The sequence below is a fragment of the Gadus macrocephalus genome, chromosome 6 (assembly GCF_031168955.1).
Source record: "Gadus macrocephalus chromosome 6, ASM3116895v1".
NCBI lineage: Eukaryota > Metazoa > Chordata > Actinopteri > Gadiformes > Gadidae > Gadus > Gadus macrocephalus.
Genome location: NC_082387.1, coordinates 13,925,881 through 13,945,670, shown reverse-complemented (window position 1 = coordinate 13,945,670; position 19,790 = coordinate 13,925,881). Strand labels below are relative to the sequence as shown.

Genomic DNA, 19,790 nt, shown 5'->3' with positions numbered 1-19,790 from the left:
GCATCCATAGACCTGATTTTCTGGTGACAATACCAGAGAGGACGTGAGGATCTTTTACCTTTGCATACCCAATCACTATCACAACATAGTTTTATTAAAAATAAAACCTTTTTAAAAGGTTTTATTTAATAGTGTATATTATCATATTTTCATTTTTTATTCCCCATTAGTTTCAACACACAAGCAAGTTTTTTTTATTTTATTATTTAACACACATCATAAGCTTATGGGGAATATGTGGATCGTTTTAGTTAGTTACTTTGTCCCTTTATTTCTTCAAAAATATGTAACACTTTTTTATTGCATTGGTAATGGTAATCACGGATATACGAGGTAACCCAATCTATCCGTCACATATCGATCCGCAGTTAATACGTTGACTACTAAAAAAATAACGTCCCGGTCTTTTCAAGCACGTGTCAAAATTAAACAGCAGATGGCGGTAGAGGTTTACTTTCGCGATGGCAACAAGCCTGCTGTGTTGCGGTCCATGTTTGCCACTCTATCAAGTCTGTATGGGCGTGGACAACTCCACGATAGACTCCTCAAGTCCAAAACAACCGTTACTTACGCGTTGGATAGTTCTTCAAAAAGGTGTTACCGCTACTAAGACAATGCTTACAATAAAGGATTTAACTTTGACTTACGATGCAATTAACGAGGAAAGGACGTTTTCCGAGGGAGACACTTTAACGGGCACAGTGACGATGTGTTTGAAAAAAGATACGAAAGTTAAATCCTTTTTCGTCAAACTTAAAGGCGACGCAAATGTGCGTTGGAGCCGAGGGATTCCTATCTACTACCAAATCATTTATGAAGCACACGCGCGGTACTTTAAACGTAAACATTTTTTTATTCCTGAAAACACTAAAGGTAAGTGAAACGACGGTCTATGTCTTTGGAAACATCAAAGCATCCTATACATGTTTCCTTCATCCACTAGATGAATGGTGGTGAGAAAGTTGCAAGAGGTTCATGTAAACAAACAACAATGAATTTGCCCATATGGACTTTCAATCATTCCAAATATATTATGGAATACAAATGTCTTCTGTTAGTATTACCAGATGGGACATGTGCATGCGCGCAGATGGGGGACGGGGACGGGGGGGACATGTCCCCCTCAGATTCATAGTGACCCCCCCACTCTGTCCCTACATAAGGCGACAAACATCGCCGGCAAAACTGAGGATTGATGTTCCGTTAGTTAGACTACATAAGGGGACAAACACCGCCGGTAAAACAGAGGATTAACGTTCCGTTAGTTCGACTAATTTACACGCAGCGCGCATTGAGAGCCTGGCGTTTGTGTGCTTCGACTAATGGTGCGTTCCAGTTGTGCACGAATGTCAGAATTTCCGTGCTCCAAGTCAGAATTGTAATCAGAACCCCCCGTGAAGTTGGATCTCCAACTCAGAAAGTCGGATTAATCTCACCAGCCAGACATAGAATTCATGCTATCTGCTACTCACGTAAAAAGTAGTTACATGTTTTGTTTTTACGTTTGTGAGGCTGGGACGCGCTGGGAGCACTCAACTTTGGGGTTACGTTGTTCCGAGCTCCAAGTTCCGACTTTCAGTGTAAATTGAACACACCATAAGGCACGACTCTCACTCCCCAGGGTCCTAAAGAGGAACCTGTTGCTCAGCCGCGCCTGTACCTGTTGCGGTGATCATTATGACAGAGCGGGTGCAATGAAGAAACAAAATGAAGCAGCAAAAAACAATCAGAGTGTTTTTTTAAAAAACAAACTAAGTAAGTAGGCTATCCTATCCTACGCCTGTTGCCTGTTGACTTTCCCAGATGTGGCAGCTAATCGTTTTGTATTGTTGAGTAGCTAGTGACATTAATAAACGGCATTTACTCTTACCTGAAGTAGGCTAAATGTAAAATAAAAGTATTGTTATGCCGTGGGTGAATAGCTTTAATGTTTTTTTCATTTTTATGTATAATCTTAGAAAATTCCTAAAGACATTTTGAGTGTGCCTGGCTCTGGCCCATACCTTGTCATTCTCTTTAGCTAGCTACCTACCTACACTCTAGTGATAATGTCACACACTCTAGCTGTGAACATTCTACCAATACACACCCATACATTTTTATGGCCTGATTTTTGGAGATTTATCTGCAAACAGTTTGGCTTAGAAAAGTCATAGCACTAATCTCCCGACCGAGCCGCCGTTTTGGTACCTTTTTGTGTGTGTGCGACCAAAACTGGGAGGAGTAGTCGACCGAATAACGTAGAGAAGAATACAATATTATAATAACTATGGTGGATAGTAGTAGTGTGCTTTTCCAGGCACACTAATAAGCAACTGTTAAGTGAAATTATAAGATTTAAAATGTCAACATTATCCTCCTGGCCTGCAGGCAATTCCTGATGACAGTGAAGCAGGCCCTAGTCAGTCAAGGAAGAGACTGCATGAGGAAGGAGAGAAAGAAGGAATACAGACAGAAGAAGCAGGGACAGAACAAGGAGGGAAAGGAGGAATACAGACAGAAGAAGGGGACAGCCACAGTAGAAAAAGACAGCATGAGGAAGGAGGGAAAGAAGGAATACAGACAGAAGAAGGGGACAGCCACAGTAGAAAAAGACTGAATGAGGAAGGAGGGAAAGAAGGAATAGACAGAAGAAGCAGGGACAGAACAAGGAGGGACAGGAGGCGACACAGATGGAAAGGAAGTTGACATGATAATGACATATACAAAGCCAAATCAACCTGACCCTTTTCAGTGCAAACCATTGGCCCATAGGCTATTACGAAAGTAACTACTTGAGCGCTAGTTAAAGCCCAAATTACACAAAAATAACTTATTGAGTTGAAATAATTTGCTGACAGCTTGGTCCCCCCCAGTTCAAAAATCCCATCTGCGCCCCTGGACATGTGAAACCAAGCTGATGTCCGCATCCTATTCGCAGCCAGTGTTGTGTGATCAGGAAACAAGTCGAGTTTTTTCGAACATAGTTTTCTTAATGACATACTGGTTACCTGGTATTGTGCAATTTTTATTGATAAAAAACAAGGTATTAATAATCTATTCTGTGTTATGCGGCTGGTAATACTCAGTTACCTCTGGTACAGTGACATGTTCATTGATCAAACAATGAATTTGTAATCTATTCAGTGTTATTTCCATATATAATCGGATTAAGTCTGGCCCCAAAGTTTTTCGGTTAGAACCGGTCTTAAAAAACGGCCTTTCACATAGTAAAACCGTTTGTGAAACCCAAAACATGCCCGTGATATAAGCAGGACTATCTGTTTATGCTGTTTAGTGTCTGGTATTCTAGAGAGCTGAAAGACAGCTCCTTCTTCGCATTTAAATGAGATCGGTTCGGAGGAAAAAAACATTCTGCCAAAGTGAATCCTATACATTGGGAACATATGTTTTGTTTGTTTTTTTTGGTTTTTTTATTTGTGCAAATAAACAAGATTAAAAAAAAAAAAAGGCAAGAAGATTTGCATAGACATACATAGATGCACGGGTGGGACAAAAGAAACCCCGAAGGGCTTATTAAGGATGTCCACCTGACATTAAAATACAATAAGGTAAAGAAAATAAAGTAAAAAAAAAAAAAGACAAACAAAAGTAGAATTATAGAGATCAAACAACTACAAAGTCATTTTACAAAAATGAGAATACATTTGAGTAAAAGTAAGAAAGCAAAGTAAAGATGTTACTAACAAGCAAAAAGACAATACAGCATACATTCAGTTTATCATATTATCATAGGCTTTTAAAATTAGGTACATTTTAAGGTATTTTTTGAAAGTAGCTAAAGATGAGTGTTTACGTAGAGTAGCTGGAAAACTGTTCCAAACGACTGGACCTCTGTCCCTAATAGAAAACTGTCCCAGATTTGTTCTGAAAAATTGCCGGTGAAGGAGATCTACAGATCTGGTCTGATGACTATGGATCTGTGACCTGGTTATAAAAAAACTGTTAAAAGATGAAGGAAGTAAATTATTGAAAAACTGAAAAACAAAAGTGCCGATCTGAAGAGTATTCACATCATATATGCTTAGCAACTCCAGATTCCGAAATAATGGAGCACTATGAGCGTCCCAACTGGAGTTGGTTACAGATCTAACAAATTTTTTCTGTAACAGAAAAATCGAATTTACACTGGTTTTGTATGTACTAGCCCATACTATATTACCATAGGATATAAAGGGATAAATAAGGCAGTAATATAAATCCATACAAATTTTCCTTGACAGCACGTGTCTTACCCGTCTAATAACCCCAATGTTTCTAGCCAATTTATTGGACACCTGTGATATGTGATTTTTCCAATTGAGCTTATGGTCAATAAAAACCCCAAGGAACTTAACATTGGAAACATTAGCAAGTGCATTGTTCGCCATAAAAATTGGCTGGATAGGATCGGATAGAATAATATTTTTAGGCTTAAATATCATATAAGCACACTTCTCTACATTAAGGGATAATTTGTTGAATTTGAACCAGTTATCCAGCCGATCGAGTACGCTATTCATTCGATCTATCAACTTGTGTTCATCTTTATCGGTAATGAAAATATTTGTGTCATCGGCATACAAAATAAAAAGAGCTTCATCAGATATTAAATGCAAATCATTAATATAAATAAGGAATAAAAGAGGTCCAAGTATGGAACCTTGAGGAACTCCACACTGTAGATGACTGTAAGTCGAGTTAGCTCCATTCCATACTACATACTGTTTCCTGTTGAACAGATAACTTTTAAACCAATTAAGCTCAGTCCCAGAAACCCCATGAGCCTGTAGCTTAGTTAATAATATATTCGGATCAACGGTATCAAAAGCCTTGGATAAATCAATGAACACTCCAATTGTGAGTTCCTTGTTGTCCAAAGCTGTAGATATTCTGTTAACTAATTGGACCAGGGCCATATAGGTAGAATGTTTGGCACGGAAACCAAACTGATAATCATACAATAAGTTATTATCTTTAAGATGTGCAATTAATCTATTATATACAATTTTTTCGAGAATTTTGGAGAAGCAAGGTAATAAAGAAATTGGTCTATCATTTGAAAATAGTGATGGATCCCCCTTTTTAAATATGGGAATAACCTTAGCCCATTTCAGTTGGTCTGGTACTACACCTGATTGAAGAGAACAGTTAAAAATATGACACAGTGGTTTTACAATGGTGGGGAGACACTGCTTCACTAATTTCATTTTGAGATCATCAAAACCAGCACTTGTTGACTTTAGACTTGATACAATATCCCATATTTCTTTTTCGTCCACAGTAGAAAAATGAAACATTGATTGACTGGAAGGAGGTCCTGTACTGTTAGAATAGAGTGGTGTTAGAGGGATTTTTGCAGCCAAAGCGGGACCAATATTGACAAAATAAGTATTGAATTCTTCAGCAATTTCAATGGGATCCTCAATTCTAGAATCGTTATTATAAAATATGCTCTCAGAATTATTTTTTGATGAGGGTTTGTTGATAACTTCATTAATAATGGCCCATGTCTTCTTCATATCATTTTTTGATGTATTCAATTTCTGTTGGTAATGATTTCTCTTAGATTTTCTCAACATATGGTTGAGTTTATTTCTGTACTTTGAATACATATTAAAGTTCAGGGGAGAGGGATTTGTCAAATAGTCTTTGTATAGTTTGTGTTTTTTTGATATGCTTTTTTTGAGCTCTTTGGTCAGCCAAGATTTGTGGATTTTGGGCTTAATGGATTGTTTTTCCAATGGAAAGGATTGATTGAAAATGCCAAAGAATTCATTGTTAAAACTAGAGTATGCTTTAATCAAATCATAAGTTGACAAAGTTGAATTCCATTGATTACTAGATAAATTATTTTCAAATTTCTTCACATTAGACATCTTGAAGTTCCTTAACAACACTCTGGTAATATCTTGACCTATTTCATTGGAGTGATAAACTGTAAAAATAGGAAGATGGTCTGATATATCAGTTGATAATATACCAGATAATCCGTTTTTATTTGTATGGTTGGTAATGATGTTGTCAATTATAGATTTACTTGATGAAGTTATTCTAGTGGCTTGTGATATCAGGGGAAAGAAAGCATTAGCAAATAATGTGTTCAAAAATGTTTCTGAATTGGCGTGAAGTAAGTTTATGTTAAAATCCCCTAGTATGAAGCACGGCTTCTTTTCTTTCTCAATGGAATTCAAAAGCTTGTCCAGATTATCAACAAAGGAGTTAACATTTCCATTTGGCGGTCTGTAAACACAGCCAATGACAGTACGGCCAGAAAAACATGGTGCATTCACTACCTCTATGAAGATGGATTCAACATGAGAATTTGTATTGGCAATATCAGTTGATAGATCTTCTCGCAGGATGTATTTGATAGAATTTTTCACATAGAGTGATACACCGCCCCCTGGTCTATCTTTTCTGTGGTGATAGAGATGATCATAGCCGTTCATGGGATAAAAAGACACTTTAGAATCATTTAACCAAGTTTCAGTAAAACCCATTATCGATAAATGAAGAGGTAATAATGTAAGATAGTCAGTTAGAGACTCAAAGTGCTTTGGTAAGCTTCTCACATTCAAGTGAAATAGTGTGAAGGAATTAAAATCTTTTATATTTTTTCCTACACAGACTGATTTTAAAGAGTCTTCAGTAAAATAATTACATGAGTTTAATGTGTTCTCAGGGTCAATGTTGTCACTATCAGGGTCAGCATGTAAGTAGGGAGAAATATCTAGGTTGTTGGTCATCATAATAAGAGAATCACTGTTAAAAGATGAGTTTGGAAGGAATTAACAGCATTTTAAGTTGGGCGAGGTGTTGTGACTCGAGCTGGTCGTAGCGCAGATAGGCCACCATTCCCCTGTCCCGTGCTTCTTTGAGCTGTGGCCACAGTTCGGAGCGTTTCTGTCGCACACGTTCGGTGAAGTCCTCGTTGACATAGATTTTAGAACCTTTGAGTTTGCTTCCTCTTCTCAGGATTTCTTCCTTATCTTTGAATCGCAAAAGTTTCATAAAAATTGTTCTAGGCCTGTTGGACTCCGCATTATATTTTCCATTGCGCCGTGCACATTCAATCTCGATTAGTTTAGGGTCAAGATCGAGCTTCTCAGCCAGCAGTTGTTTTGCTTTAGCTTCCGTGGCTTGCCATGTCTCATTCCTCTCCTCGAGTACTCCATCAATGAGGATGTTGTTTCTCCTTGATTGACTCTCCAAATATTCAGATTTGTTAGTGATTATGTCCATAGAGGGTTGTACCAGAAGACACTGGTTCGATAGTTTACTGAGGGCAGCAGAGTTATCGGACAGCTTTTTGTGGAAATCATCCATGCCCTTTTGAGAGTATTGCAAACTGTTTTTGATATCCTGTACATCTTTTAAAATGTTGTCAACCCTTAGGTTGGTGGCATCGACAAACATTTTCACAAACGATTTGAAGTTTGATTCTTGCTGATTCATCAGATCTTTGAAAAAAGTTTTTTGTTGCTCAAGAAGCTCATGCACAGTGGTTAAAGTAAGAGATTCCTCATCATGTTGGGTTTTTTTTGGGCCCATGTTTATAGATGTGGATTGATTTGATAGCAACAGTAATTTAAAAAAAAGGAGAAGTTTTTACCGGTAGTGCTTGAGTTTGATGCTGATGCTAGCCTGGGCTGCTGGGCCTAGCCTGGCCTGCTGGAGCTAGCCTGGGCTGCTGGAGCTAGCCTGGGCTGCTGGGCCTAGCCTGGGTTGCTGGAGGTAGCCTGGGCTGCTGGAGGTAGTCTGGGCTGCTGGAGGTAGCCTGGGCTGCTGGAGGTAGCCTGGGCTGCTGGAGGTAGTCTGGGCTGCTGGAGGTAGCCTGGGCTGCTGGGCCTAGCCTGGGCTGCTGGAGGTAGCCTGGGCTGCTGGGCCTAGTCTGGCCTGCTGGAGGTAGTCTGGCCTGCTGGGCCTAGCCTGGCCTGCTGGAGGTAGCCTGGGCTGCTGGGCCTAGCCTGGGCTGCTGGAGCTAGCCTGGGCTGCTGGAGCTAGCCTGGGCTGCTGGAGCTAGCCTGGGCTGCTGGAGGTAGTCTGGGCTGCTGGAGGTAGCCTGGGCTGCTGGGCCTAGTCTGGCCTGCTGGAGGTAGCCTGGGCTGCTGGGCCTAGTCTGGCCTGCTGGAGGTAGCCTGGGCTGCTGGAGGTAGCCTGGGCTGGCCTGCTGGAGGTAGCCTGGGCAAGGTGGATGGTGGCTGCTCTGCTGCTCTGCTGCGTGGACGAATTACGGCATTACAATGAATAGATTCCAAATTCAATTAATTGTTTTTCGATCTGTAAACGTGTTACAGTACCAGTGTCAACAAAGTATCACCAGTTTGTCATTAAAAAAAACAAAAAAAAACATACAGCACTCAAAATATGTATATCATTCACAAAATGTCTCCATAACAGTGTTAAAGTCCAGTTTTTGTATTTTTTTTGTAGTAACAGGTGTTTTCTAACGCCATTCGGCAATGACGTCATGTTGAGCAGATGTGGTGGAAGGTAGCCTGAGCCTCGTACTTGAACCATGGCATCGAAGAGGTGGCAAGAACCACAAATAACATGATGGCCCACAGCCGTATAATTTCAAACCTGTGAGACGTGAGAGGGCGAATAAGGAATTGCCGAGAACTGTCAAAGCCAATTAAATGCATGGTCAGAGGAGAATGAGTGGAGAGTTGCTATCATTTAGCAACGCAGCAACAAGCGCTGGAGCTAGTCTATGAACAGCAGAGCATACAATAAAAAAACACTTTTCTTTTTTTTTTACTGTGAGTGAATAGCCCAGAGTGAAAGTCAACGTTTTCTTTATATCTAGTGACAGTGATTATGTCGTTATGTCATGCAGATAAGTAGCCTACCGGTGAACCAGAAGATCTAGAAGTAGAAGGCATAATGCTAGCTATGGGCTCACTTAAAGTTGCCAGTCCCACCTGTGAAATCCCCTCCCAGATAATCCCTAATTAAATCTTTCCCTCGACTTTGTAAACACATTTCCGATTAGATATCCTACATTTTGATGGTAGGCGGTCCCACCTGCCTACTAGTTCCAGTAACAACATCTTTGCCTAGTATTTATTTTTAAGCTTTTACCCAGCGTGCAAAATACCCGTCAATATTCGGGGGTCCCCATCTCCAGATTGTTGCGCAATACCGATCTACATTTTCTCAATATGCAGTAGGCCAATAACATTACCATATTTCGCGGATGCAAGCCAAGACAATTAGTCTATAGCCTACATGACAACACACACACCGATATGCTAATGATAATCCGATATGCCATAGTATTCGTAAAGCAACAGTGCGGAGATGGATCTGCTGATGGATGCGAACTCACAGAATCATCTGATATTAGGAGAAGAGCTGCAGAGGTCTTCTCTCAATTATACACCTGTGAATACAGCGACAACCCAGACGGTCTAACCCTTTTTCTCAGTAACATACCTCAAATATCTGAGCAAAAAAGAGCTGAAATGGGACACCGTATTACAATGCAGGAGCTAACAGTTGCACTAGAGGGCATGAAAAAGGGCAGAGCACCAGGGATCGATGGCATTCCAGTGGAGTTTTTCAAAGCTTTTTGGTCCTTTCTAGGGGAAGACCTTCTGGCTGTTTTAAATGACAGTATGGAGAAAGGTTGTATTCCTCTTAGCTGCAGGAGGGCTGTCCTCACTATTCTACCTAAAAAAGGTGACCTCTGTGAGGTTAAAAACTGGAGGCCAGTAAATCTGTGTACTGATTACAAGATTATCTCGAAAGCATGGCAAATCGTCTGAGGGACGTGATGGATCAGGTTGTTCATATTGACCAGTCCTATTGCATCCCTGGCAGATCGATTAGAGATAACATTGTGTTAATTCGAGACTATTTGGACATCTCAAACTCATTGGATCCCCAGCTTGGTTTTATTTCTTTGGACCAAGAGAAGGCTTTTGACCGGGTGGAGCACCAATACCTCCGGAAAGTGTTGGAGGCTTTCGGTTTCTGCCCTGGTTTCATTGCTATGATCAGGGTGCTCTATAGTGAGGTTGAAAGTGTACTGAAAGTCAATGGTGGGTTAAGCGCTCCTTTTAGCATTGGCAGGGGTATTCGACAGGGTTGTAGTGTCTTGGGTATGCTTTACTCAATTGCAATCGAACCCTTACTGTGTAGGCTTAGGAAAGAGATGAGAGGGGTCAGGGTAGTTGATGGTATTGCTCCATATTTTCTCTCTGCATACGCAGATTATGTTATTGTAGCTATTAGGGAGGATAGTGATGTTCAAACATTGACCCATATGCACGGAAATAACACACACTTTTGTAGCCCCATTGGTGATGAACTCTCTAACTTTAATATGCATAAAGACTGACTGTCCTCACTGTCATCCTGTCTTACTCCCTGCGCCTGGTCTGTTTGTTCAGTGTCTTGAATATTAGTGCTAGCGCTGGTGCTACTAGCTGAAGCTGCACTTGGCGGCTTAAAAAACAAATCGGTCACTTTTGCTCATTTTTCACTGTCAGCCAACAGTAATTTCCTGGATTTCGCTCTCTTTTTCTCCGCTCCTCCCTTCTGTTGCTTAATTCCTCGATTCATAGTTCATACTCATAGTAACCTCAGCAGACTGGTATCTTCCAACTTTCAACTTCCAACAACCCCCTATATACGCAGACGCGGTCTGATTCGGTTTTGAAATTCCCAGAATGCCATTTGCCCGAATGCCAGACCGTCAAGTCCGTCACTGCTCTTGACTCATCTTTCTTTAATCTTAAATGTTTGCCACTTTTCTATGCAAGTGTTTTTAAAATGTGGAATATGATGGATAAAACTGCTTTGGACTCTAATCCATCACTTCACTGGCTTCTAAGGGAGCCAATTCTAAAAGGAGCACGGCTGGAGATTCCCTGGCAACCTGGATAATCAGATGTGGTGTTGTGTGACAGTGAAAACCTTTTTACAACTGACTGGAGGGAATATAGCTGACACAATGGCACTGGCTGCCAAACTGGAGATCCACTCGATTTGCATCGCGGAACAACTTCTTGCAAGCCTTAGGAATACTGTATCAGAAGAGGAACGTAAACTACTTAAAGACTGGTGTAATGGACTGAAGATACCAGATCAGAATGACCCTTTTCCGCGGTTGGCTGTTAAGGCCAAACTAACAGACTCTGAGGTGTAACAGACTCTGAGGTGCTGAGCCCTCTTCTGGAGGTGGGGAGTAAGGAGTGGATGGCACTGGACTGTATTAAGGGGAAAACTCTGTATAAAGTGTGTGTTAAAGCTATGAATAAAGGGAAACTAAAGACTAGAAAGGATACACCCTGGAGAGAACATTTTATGGTCAAAGGAGAGACAAAACCTGCCTGGGGCATGTACAAGCCACCGTTGGCTAAAAACATTGGTGATCTTCATTGGCGAGTACTACATGGGATAATTGCAGTGAATGCTTTCATATCTATTTTAAACCCTGCCGTATCAGATACATGCCCATTTTGTTCATGTAGAGAGACAATTGGCTGGTTTGTGGTCATGTTAATCCGTCCTTGGGTAACACCGTTCACTTTGACTGGCAGTGGGTCAGCTTACAGGTCGGAACGAAGCGGCCACCGATTATTGACAGGCCGGGTACTTTATTCGTAGTTCCACTGATTTAACAGTACACGTTTGCACAGACACAACCTGACTCGTTCATTCACTAAACTGACATGCGCTACCGCTCGCTCTCCTCGCTTGTCCACTCACACACGTACTCGATAAGGAGACCATCGTCTCCTTATACTTCCGGCTCCCGGCCCCCGGGAAATATCGAGCATGCACAGGACGCATAATAGACACAAAAAATAGGCTATCTATAAATGGGGAGCGTACATATGACCCTATGTTCCCCGGGTCCTATGTTCCCCGGGTCCTATGTTCCCTGGGTTGTATGTGACCGGGGATGTTACGCGGCTCAAACGTAACAAAGAAACGGGGCAGGAGACAGCGCGAACAATAAACGTTTCTTCATTTAATTGCTTCAAAAGCATTGAATCAAACAGATCTTAACAATCATAGTGCAAAGCACAAATCAAATCTCCCGCCCGCATCTCTCCAGGCCAGGCCCACTTTTATCCGGTTCACGGGGACACACCCCGTACGCAGGCACACCCCCATCCTGGAACATGTGGGTCCAGGCCTATGAGAGCAAGGCAGACAAAACACGTAGCACACATACAACGACAACCGAAAGGCCAATGTGGCCGTAACAGGGGAACATAGGAAATCTTTTTTTCGTAGGATGGTAGGGGCAAGCACCGCCTTTTTCGCCTCTGATTCGCCTGTGATTGGTTAGAATGGCTCTCCTCCGATTGGTTATGGTTAGGGTTAGGTTTAGGGTTAACCCTCACCCTAACCATAACCCTAAACCTGAATCTAATCCTTTGCACCCGGGGAACATAGGACCTGGGGAACATAGGATGACCCCTATATATGCTACACATGAACCTCCTAAGATGGCGCAATTTGATTGCTATCTCGGGATATTGGGCAATATCCCATGATTGAGAACTCAAACTCGGGATATTGTTTTCATTGCGTGACGGTCGTCTCGTCACGCTAATAAAAACATATAAACCGCTGATAAAAAGAAATAAATCCCGGCCAAAAGTGTTATCTTGTTTATTTTCGGAGTGTTTGCGTGTAGTATATACTAAAACATTTATTCACCAGACCTTCGTCTCGGCGGCTATATCTTTGCATTCATCTATTATCTGTATGATCGGCTGAACACTCTCTTACTAGTCTCTACTCTCAAGGGTCTCAATAGAGTGGCGAAGTCACGCCCCTTCCGGTAGGGCTCATGGGACCTATGAGATCGAAAAATATGAATGGGTGTCAATGGAGAGAAAATAATTATTTTCTGGTCCCAGTCTTTATATGCCCTGGATTACACATATGTTGTTTGTGGATTTAAATGATAATTTTTCATGCAAAGAAAACTAAAAATGTTCGTGAAGAAGTTATAATTTTAGGTTTTATGTGAGGCCGCTTTGTGAACTACAGCTCTTCGCTGCTCTCGACGCATATGATATACGTCACCACACCCGCCCTTGGAACTCGGCACAGAGATGGCGATCTCTCTGCCCCACTTCACCGCTTTTTCCAAGGGGAGGATAAAAGCATCGAAAGAGGTGAAAACCATTATAAATCGGGGCACGTGCAGAGTTTCAGTTATGCCGATGGGAAGATTGTCGGTCTTCTCCACGCCAGTCGCAGGGAGCGTGACGTCACATACGAGCCGTGTAGTCTTTCTCGTTGTGTTTTCTCTACAGCCTTTATCTGAACAATTGCACAATAAACGGTCGAACTCTTTGCATGAAAAATTATCCTTTAAATCCACAAACAACATATGTGTAATCCAGGGCATATAAAGACCGGGACCAGAAAATAATAATTTTCTCTCCATTGACACCCATTCATATTTTTCGATCTCATAGGTCCCATGAGCCCTACCGGAAGGGGCGTGACTTCGCCACTCTATTCGGCTGTGGTCTGTCGTCTCCCCAACGTGATGTCATGCAATGCATTGTGGGGAAATGAGAATCAAGCGCAAACCGCTAAAATAGTACCTCTTTTTCGTCTTACATTCCATTTTGTGATACCCAACAACAACAAATTCAATGGATAACAGTTTAAATGTCTATCACCAACAAGCAAATTTGTTGGAAAATTAACCCTGCAACACAGACTTCAACCTTTCAACATGTGAGATTAAGAATAAGTTTACACGTTGCTTGACTTTCTATAGCAGTCAAGTGCACTGTTATTTTAAAATCAAGTATGACCACATTCCCTTTATAAACTCTTATCATGCTAACTATATATTTAACACAATGACATTTCTCATGCAGACACTGAAATCTCCAAGGGAAATCACTCGTATAAATTCAGCATCAAAATTCCATCCGGGTAGGTAATTTCATTCTCAATCCAATTGTTATTAAGGTAACAGAATGCAACAAGCCTTACATCCCCAGGCAAATTCGCTAATGCATGTGAGACTGGGAATTCTCAGTTCATTTTCGATTTCCATAGGGCTTTATCAATAGGGGCAGACCAAGAATGCAAATGTATCTGGTTTCCACAGTACAATACATCCTATATTTCACATTTGTTGAAACACACCAGCCACTTACGTTACTTTTTTCTCACACATGAACAGTTCTGATTATTTTATTTGTTCTGCTCTGTGTGCTTTAATAGGAGTTTGCCCTCATCCTTCCACGGGGCTCATGGTAGGATCGTCTACAGACTGGAAGCCAAGCTTTCAAGGAGCTGGAGGTTGGACAGCAACGTAAAACAGGAGATCGACTTTGCATCGAAGGCCATTTCAAGCCTCCTGATGGTATGTAGACCTGGCGTATTTGACCTGGTAACAGGTTGGGTGGCTCAGTAAGAAGGTCATTGGTTCAATGGGGGGGGCAGCTTTCTGTATGGAGTCAGTATGTTCTTCTCGTGTTCAGTTAGGTTTCCTCTGGGTGCTCTAGTTTCCATCAACACATCGAAAACCATCCATGGGGTTAGGTGAATACTCCTGCCGGTGCCCTTGACCTAGGCACTAGGGTAAAGTTGGTCCCCCTGCAATGTGTGGCTACCCACTGCTCCTATATAAAGGCCCATATCCAACCTACCGTTCATTGGAAAAATTATTGAAAAAATTGTTTTTAATCAACTAACCTCTTTTCTAACGCTCAACAACTGCCTTGACAACTTTCAGTCAGGTTTTCGGGCCAACCACAGTACCGAAACAGCTCTTGCCAAAGTCACAAGTGACATTTGGCTAAATACAGATTCAGGAAAGGCATCAATCCTAGTATTACTGGACCTCAGTGCAGCCTTTGACACTGTGGACCACACCATATTACTTCAGTGACTAGAGCACTGGGTTGGTTTCACTGGTGTTGTAATCAGGTGACTCAAATCCTACCTATTAGACAGGAGCATGTCTGTTACAGTTCAAAACTATTCCTCTACATCTTTGATCTGTGGAGTTCCCCAGGGCTCAATCTTGGGTCCACTATTATTTAACCTTTACATGCTGCCGCTTGGTCAACTTATAAAGAAGAACTCAATCGCCTACCACAGTTACGCTGATGACACTCAAATTTATCTACCGCTAATACCTAATGACTACAACCCTGTTGAAAGTCTCTGTCATTGTATTTATGAAATAGATAATTGAATAGTATAAAACCACTTCAAATTATACAGAATAGTGTAGACCGGGTCCTCACTAAAACAAAAAGTAGAGATTGCATCACCCCAATCTTGAAGTCCCTGCACTGGCTCCCAATTAGTTACAGAATTTATTTTAAAGCACTTCTGCTTGTTTTTAAGTCTTTGAAGGGGATTGGGCCAAACTACTTACATGACATGTTTAAGCAATATTCCCAAACAAGGTCCATTAGATCACAACATAAACAATTACTCCTGAAACCGACCGTCAGAAAAAAAAAAGCAGGGTGAAGCAGCTTTTAGCCACAATGCCATCCATCTCTGGAACCAGCTTTCAGAGACCATAAAAAAAAAAAAAACTGTCACCATTTTTAAAACAAGAGATAAGACCAAACTCTTTTTAGATGCTGTTAATGCACATTGTTTTTACATGTCTTTTTTATTTTCTCATTTACTTTTGCACATTCAATTGCCAAGTGTATGAAATGTGCCATACAAAGAAATATGCCTTGTCTTGCATTGCCTTGCATAGTGACAGAATCAATTCAGAGCCCTCACTTTACTTCCGGATTAATCCGGTATTTAAAAAAGTAACTGTTTGTGGAGGAGTCAAAAATTGCCAGAGGCCAGATATTTATGGACATATCCAATCTATATTTAAATTCTTTGGGGTTGTCACAAGGTCATCATCTGGGAGTTGGAAATGTGGCTTCATTCCCCTCTGGACAAAGCCCTGAACATTTGGACAGCAACAAGCAATAATGTGTATTCAACTACAATTAAAATCACTTAACTTAAATCAAAATTAAGTTTAAACTTTTTGAAAAGAAGAAGAATTTCTATTCACATTTGGTAGGGCTGGATTACTTGATTTACTTATCTCACGAAAAAAAGATTTAAAAAGTTACTTAAAGGAGGTTATAGAGAAAAGTATTACCATTGTATGCATCCATTGTTCAATATTGGGCTACATTTGAATTATATTGGACACATTATAGCATCACTGTGAGACTAACTGTCATGTGTTTATCTCCACCTAATTTCAGGAACCTCTTAATTTCAGGATGTTTAAGTTACTTAAGCCATGTATCAGACCGGTTCACCTACCTGTAGCTGATCAGTTAGGCCAACATTTACGAACAATGACCCTACTCACCATGTTCAACTCTAGACCCGCCAGGTTGGCCAAGTGGATAAAGACATAGGAATCTTCTCCAAAAGATCCGTACACATGGAGGCGTTTGTGGAGGGCGGAGTCTACGCCCCGGGTAATGTGTCTCACACACACACACACACACACACACACACACACACACACACACACACACACACACACACACACACACACACACACACACACACACACACACACACACACACACACACACACACACACACACCCCTGAATAGCTTATGTGTCACATACAAAAATGGGAAATACACATGAAGTTGACCTTACTTAGATCTTTGTCGATTGAAGAATATGCTTGCTTGATATTTAAGAGTATGACACCACATTTTATATTGACCAACAATGGTGGCGGGTCTTTTTGCACCCAATCACCACGAGGTACCTATAGGCTGCTAGACGAACGACACGATGTTGCTTCACAAACAGGCGGCCATATCTTCCGCTTTGCCCCAACCGCAACACCCAGTTTGCAGCCACTCTAAACACACTACAACACACAGTTCCACATAGTTGTTTGATGTGAATATGTGTGGACTTATCTGTTAATTTAATATATATTTTTTTCCATAGGTCAAACTGTGGCAGTTACTGTTAAAGTCAAAAACACATCCTCAAAAGACATAACCCCCAAGTTCTCTTTGAGGCAGAATGTTACGTACCGTGTGCTAGGCTCTACAAAGTACAGTTGGAGTGAAATCTGTAAGTTAGTTGGGGAGGTTATTGAGAAGAAAAGTGAAAAAACAGTCTCTTGTACATTGAAGATCCCTCCTGACACTATCCTATCCATCCAGAACTGTGAAATCCTTTCAGTTGAACATTATTTGAAGGTATGAACTCAATGTGATGACAAATTAGTTTATGCCTAAATTCAAAGAAGGTTGTGGAAATAAAGTGCAGACCGTTAGGAAGTAGCATGTTCCCCAATTTAGGCCTACCCAAATATATATTTTACAATAAAAAGTCATGCAAATGATGAATGGGTATTGGGTTGACATCTCACTGTGTACTCGTTTCCCTAGGTGTACTTGGACATCAGCTTTGCCACAGACCCAGAGATCAATTTTCCACTGGTCATTGCCCCTTCCAGCTTCATGTTAAACCCAGGGCCTGGAGGAATGAACCAGCCGTACCCCCCTGTAGCATACGGGGGCCCAAGCAACAGCGACTTCCCTCCCCCCTGCTGCCTTCTTTCAGCCAGCTCTGCATCAGCAGGCCTATGGTCCCTCAGCAGCCTTCTGCCCCCAAGCAGCCTTCGGTCCCCAGCAGCCTTTGGCCCCCTAGCAGCCTCCGGGCCCCCAGCCTGGGGCCCGGGCTTCGGTGCTGACCCACAGCGGCCGCTGGCCCATCCCGTATACCCGCAGCTGCCTGGGGCTCAGCCTGCCCCGTTTCCCTCTGCGCCCGGTGCCATGGGAACAGCTTATTACAAAGTCCGTGCCACAGAACAAGTCTCCATGTGGACCCCCGGCCCAGCCCTCGTCGCACGCCCCCGTGCTCCACCGTTCTCCCCCTCCGTGGGGCCCGGTTCCTCCACCGGCGGCTCCGGGGGCTCCGGTGACATTGGACAGTGTTTTTATTAGATAGTTCAGGGGAGTTTCTGTGTGTGTTAGTGTGCATACGTGTGTGTAGTTGTGTGAGCCGGCATGTGTTTGTCAAGGGCTGTTGAGGGTGGTTTGTTTGTGTAAGTGTATGTGCATCTATAGTTGTGTGTATGTGAGTATTACTAGTATTACTGAGACAAAAAAGGCTTCAGCCGTAGACACAGTATAAAGGAAGTTTCGCATAATCTGCCGAACGCAAGGTTGCCTACGTCAAAATATGGCAACTTTTGCATTCCTGCTGCAACCACTAACAGATTGGGGTAGGGGCTCTCAAAATAAGTGCTTTTTAAAAAAAGCTAAATATATATATAGATATAGAATGTTAAAGAATTCAAAAACAAATATATATTTAAAAATTTCAGCCAATTTTAAAGGTCAGATTGGTATGATAATGCAATCATTTATAATTCTGGATTATTTAGAGAAATAACAGCTCTGGGGTAGAAACAGTTTTTTAGCCTGTTTGTTTTTGATCTGATTGCCCTGGCGCCTCCCCGAGGGCAACAGTTCAAACAGGTTAGGGCCTGGGTGGGATGAGTCTCTCAGGATGCTATGAGCTCTCCTGAGGCAGTGTCTATTGTAGACATCCTCAAGAGAGAGAAGAGGACATCCAATGACTTTTTGGGCCGTTTTTATGACCCTCTGGAGTGCTTTCCTCTCAGCTGCAGTGCAACTTGCAAACCACAGCCAGATGGTGCAGCGATAAAAGGTCAACAGCATTTTTTCCTGAAGATTGTTCTTCCTGAGGAACCTTAGGAAATACAGTCTCTGTTGGGCCTTTTTCAGAAGTGCCTTGGTGTTTATTGTCCAAGTCAGGCTTATTCCTCCTATAATCAATGATTAGCTCTTTGGTCTTTGAGGTGTTGAGGATGAGGTTGTTCTCCGCACACCATGTAGATATTCTTTGGACCTCCTCCCTATATGCAGTCTCATCCCCACCTAAGATGAGCCCCACCACTGTTGTATCATCCGCAAACTTAATGATGGTATTGCTGGGGTAGCTGGGGATGCAGTCATTGGTGTAGAGAGTGTAGAGTATAGGGCTCAGCACGCAGCCCTGTGGGGAGCCAGTGCTGATGTGGGAGCACTCATGTTTTGTGTAAACACGAAACATGGGAAAGCCGGATTTAGTGCAACAAATAGCTGGAATAAACTCCCTGAGGATTTAAGATTTGCCCCAACACATACCACTTTTAAAACAAGACTGAAGACGTTTATGTTTGCTTAGCTTTCTGCTTAATCTTAAATACATTGCACTTTCTAAAAGAAAAAGGCCTTTTTAACTTTACCTTTATTGTCTACATTTTGCACTTTCTAAAATAGTTTTCTAATCCTTATCTATTTTACAATTTTTTTGCATAATTTTTTTTTCCTCATCGTCATCCGCTTATCCGGGGTCGGGTCGCGGGGGGAGCAGCTCAAGCAGGGGGCCCCAGACTTCCCTTTCCCGGGCCACATTGACCAGCTCTGACGGGGGGATCCCGAGGCGTTCCCAGGCCAGTGTTGAGATATAATCTCTCCACCTAGTCCTGGGTCTTCCCCGAGGTCTCCTCCCCACTGGACGTGCCTGAAACACCTCCCAAGGAAGGCGCCCAGTGGGCATCCTTACCAGATGCCCGAACCACCTCAGCTGACTCCTTTCTAAGTAAAGGAGCAGCGGCTCTAATCCGAGTTCCTCACAGATTTTTTCTATTAATTAATTTTTAATGAATTGTATTGTATGAAAATTTTCCTATGTGAAGCACTTTGAGTCTGCCTCGTCTATGAAATGTGCTATAGAAATAAAGTTGCCTTGCCTTGCCTATGTGTGTGTATTTGGGGAGGAGGGA

The 19,790-nt window shown here is 41.9% G+C and overlaps 1 protein-coding gene across 1 annotated transcript; it reads left to right on the top strand.

Moving 5' to 3' along the window:
- The first annotated feature begins 512 nt into the window (after positions 1-512).
- Positions 513-19,326, top strand: LOC132459646 (arrestin domain-containing protein 3-like). Its single transcript, XM_060054302.1, has 6 exons — positions 513-873; positions 13,848-13,905; positions 14,200-14,341; positions 16,343-16,439; positions 16,934-17,190; positions 17,383-19,326. Exons 1-6 carry the CDS (start codon positions 516-518, stop codon positions 17,938-17,940), a joined length of 1,470 nt encoding a protein of 489 aa, XP_059910285.1. The 5' UTR covers positions 513-515; the 3' UTR covers positions 17,941-19,326.
- Positions 19,327-19,790: the final 464 nt, after the last annotated feature.

Excerpts from the sequence above, each read along its gene's own strand:
- LOC132459646 (XM_060054302.1), top strand. The coding sequence starts at position 516 with ATGGGCGTGGACAACTCCACGATAGACTCCTCAAGTCCAAAACAACCG. Across the intron at positions 14,342-16,342 it reads CCATTTCAAGCCTCCTGATG|ACCCGCCAGGTTGGCCAAGT; the intron begins GTATGTAGACCT and ends GTTCAACTCTAG. Across the intron at positions 17,191-17,382 it reads CAGTTGAACATTATTTGAAG|GTGTACTTGGACATCAGCTT; the intron begins GTATGAACTCAA and ends TCGTTTCCCTAG.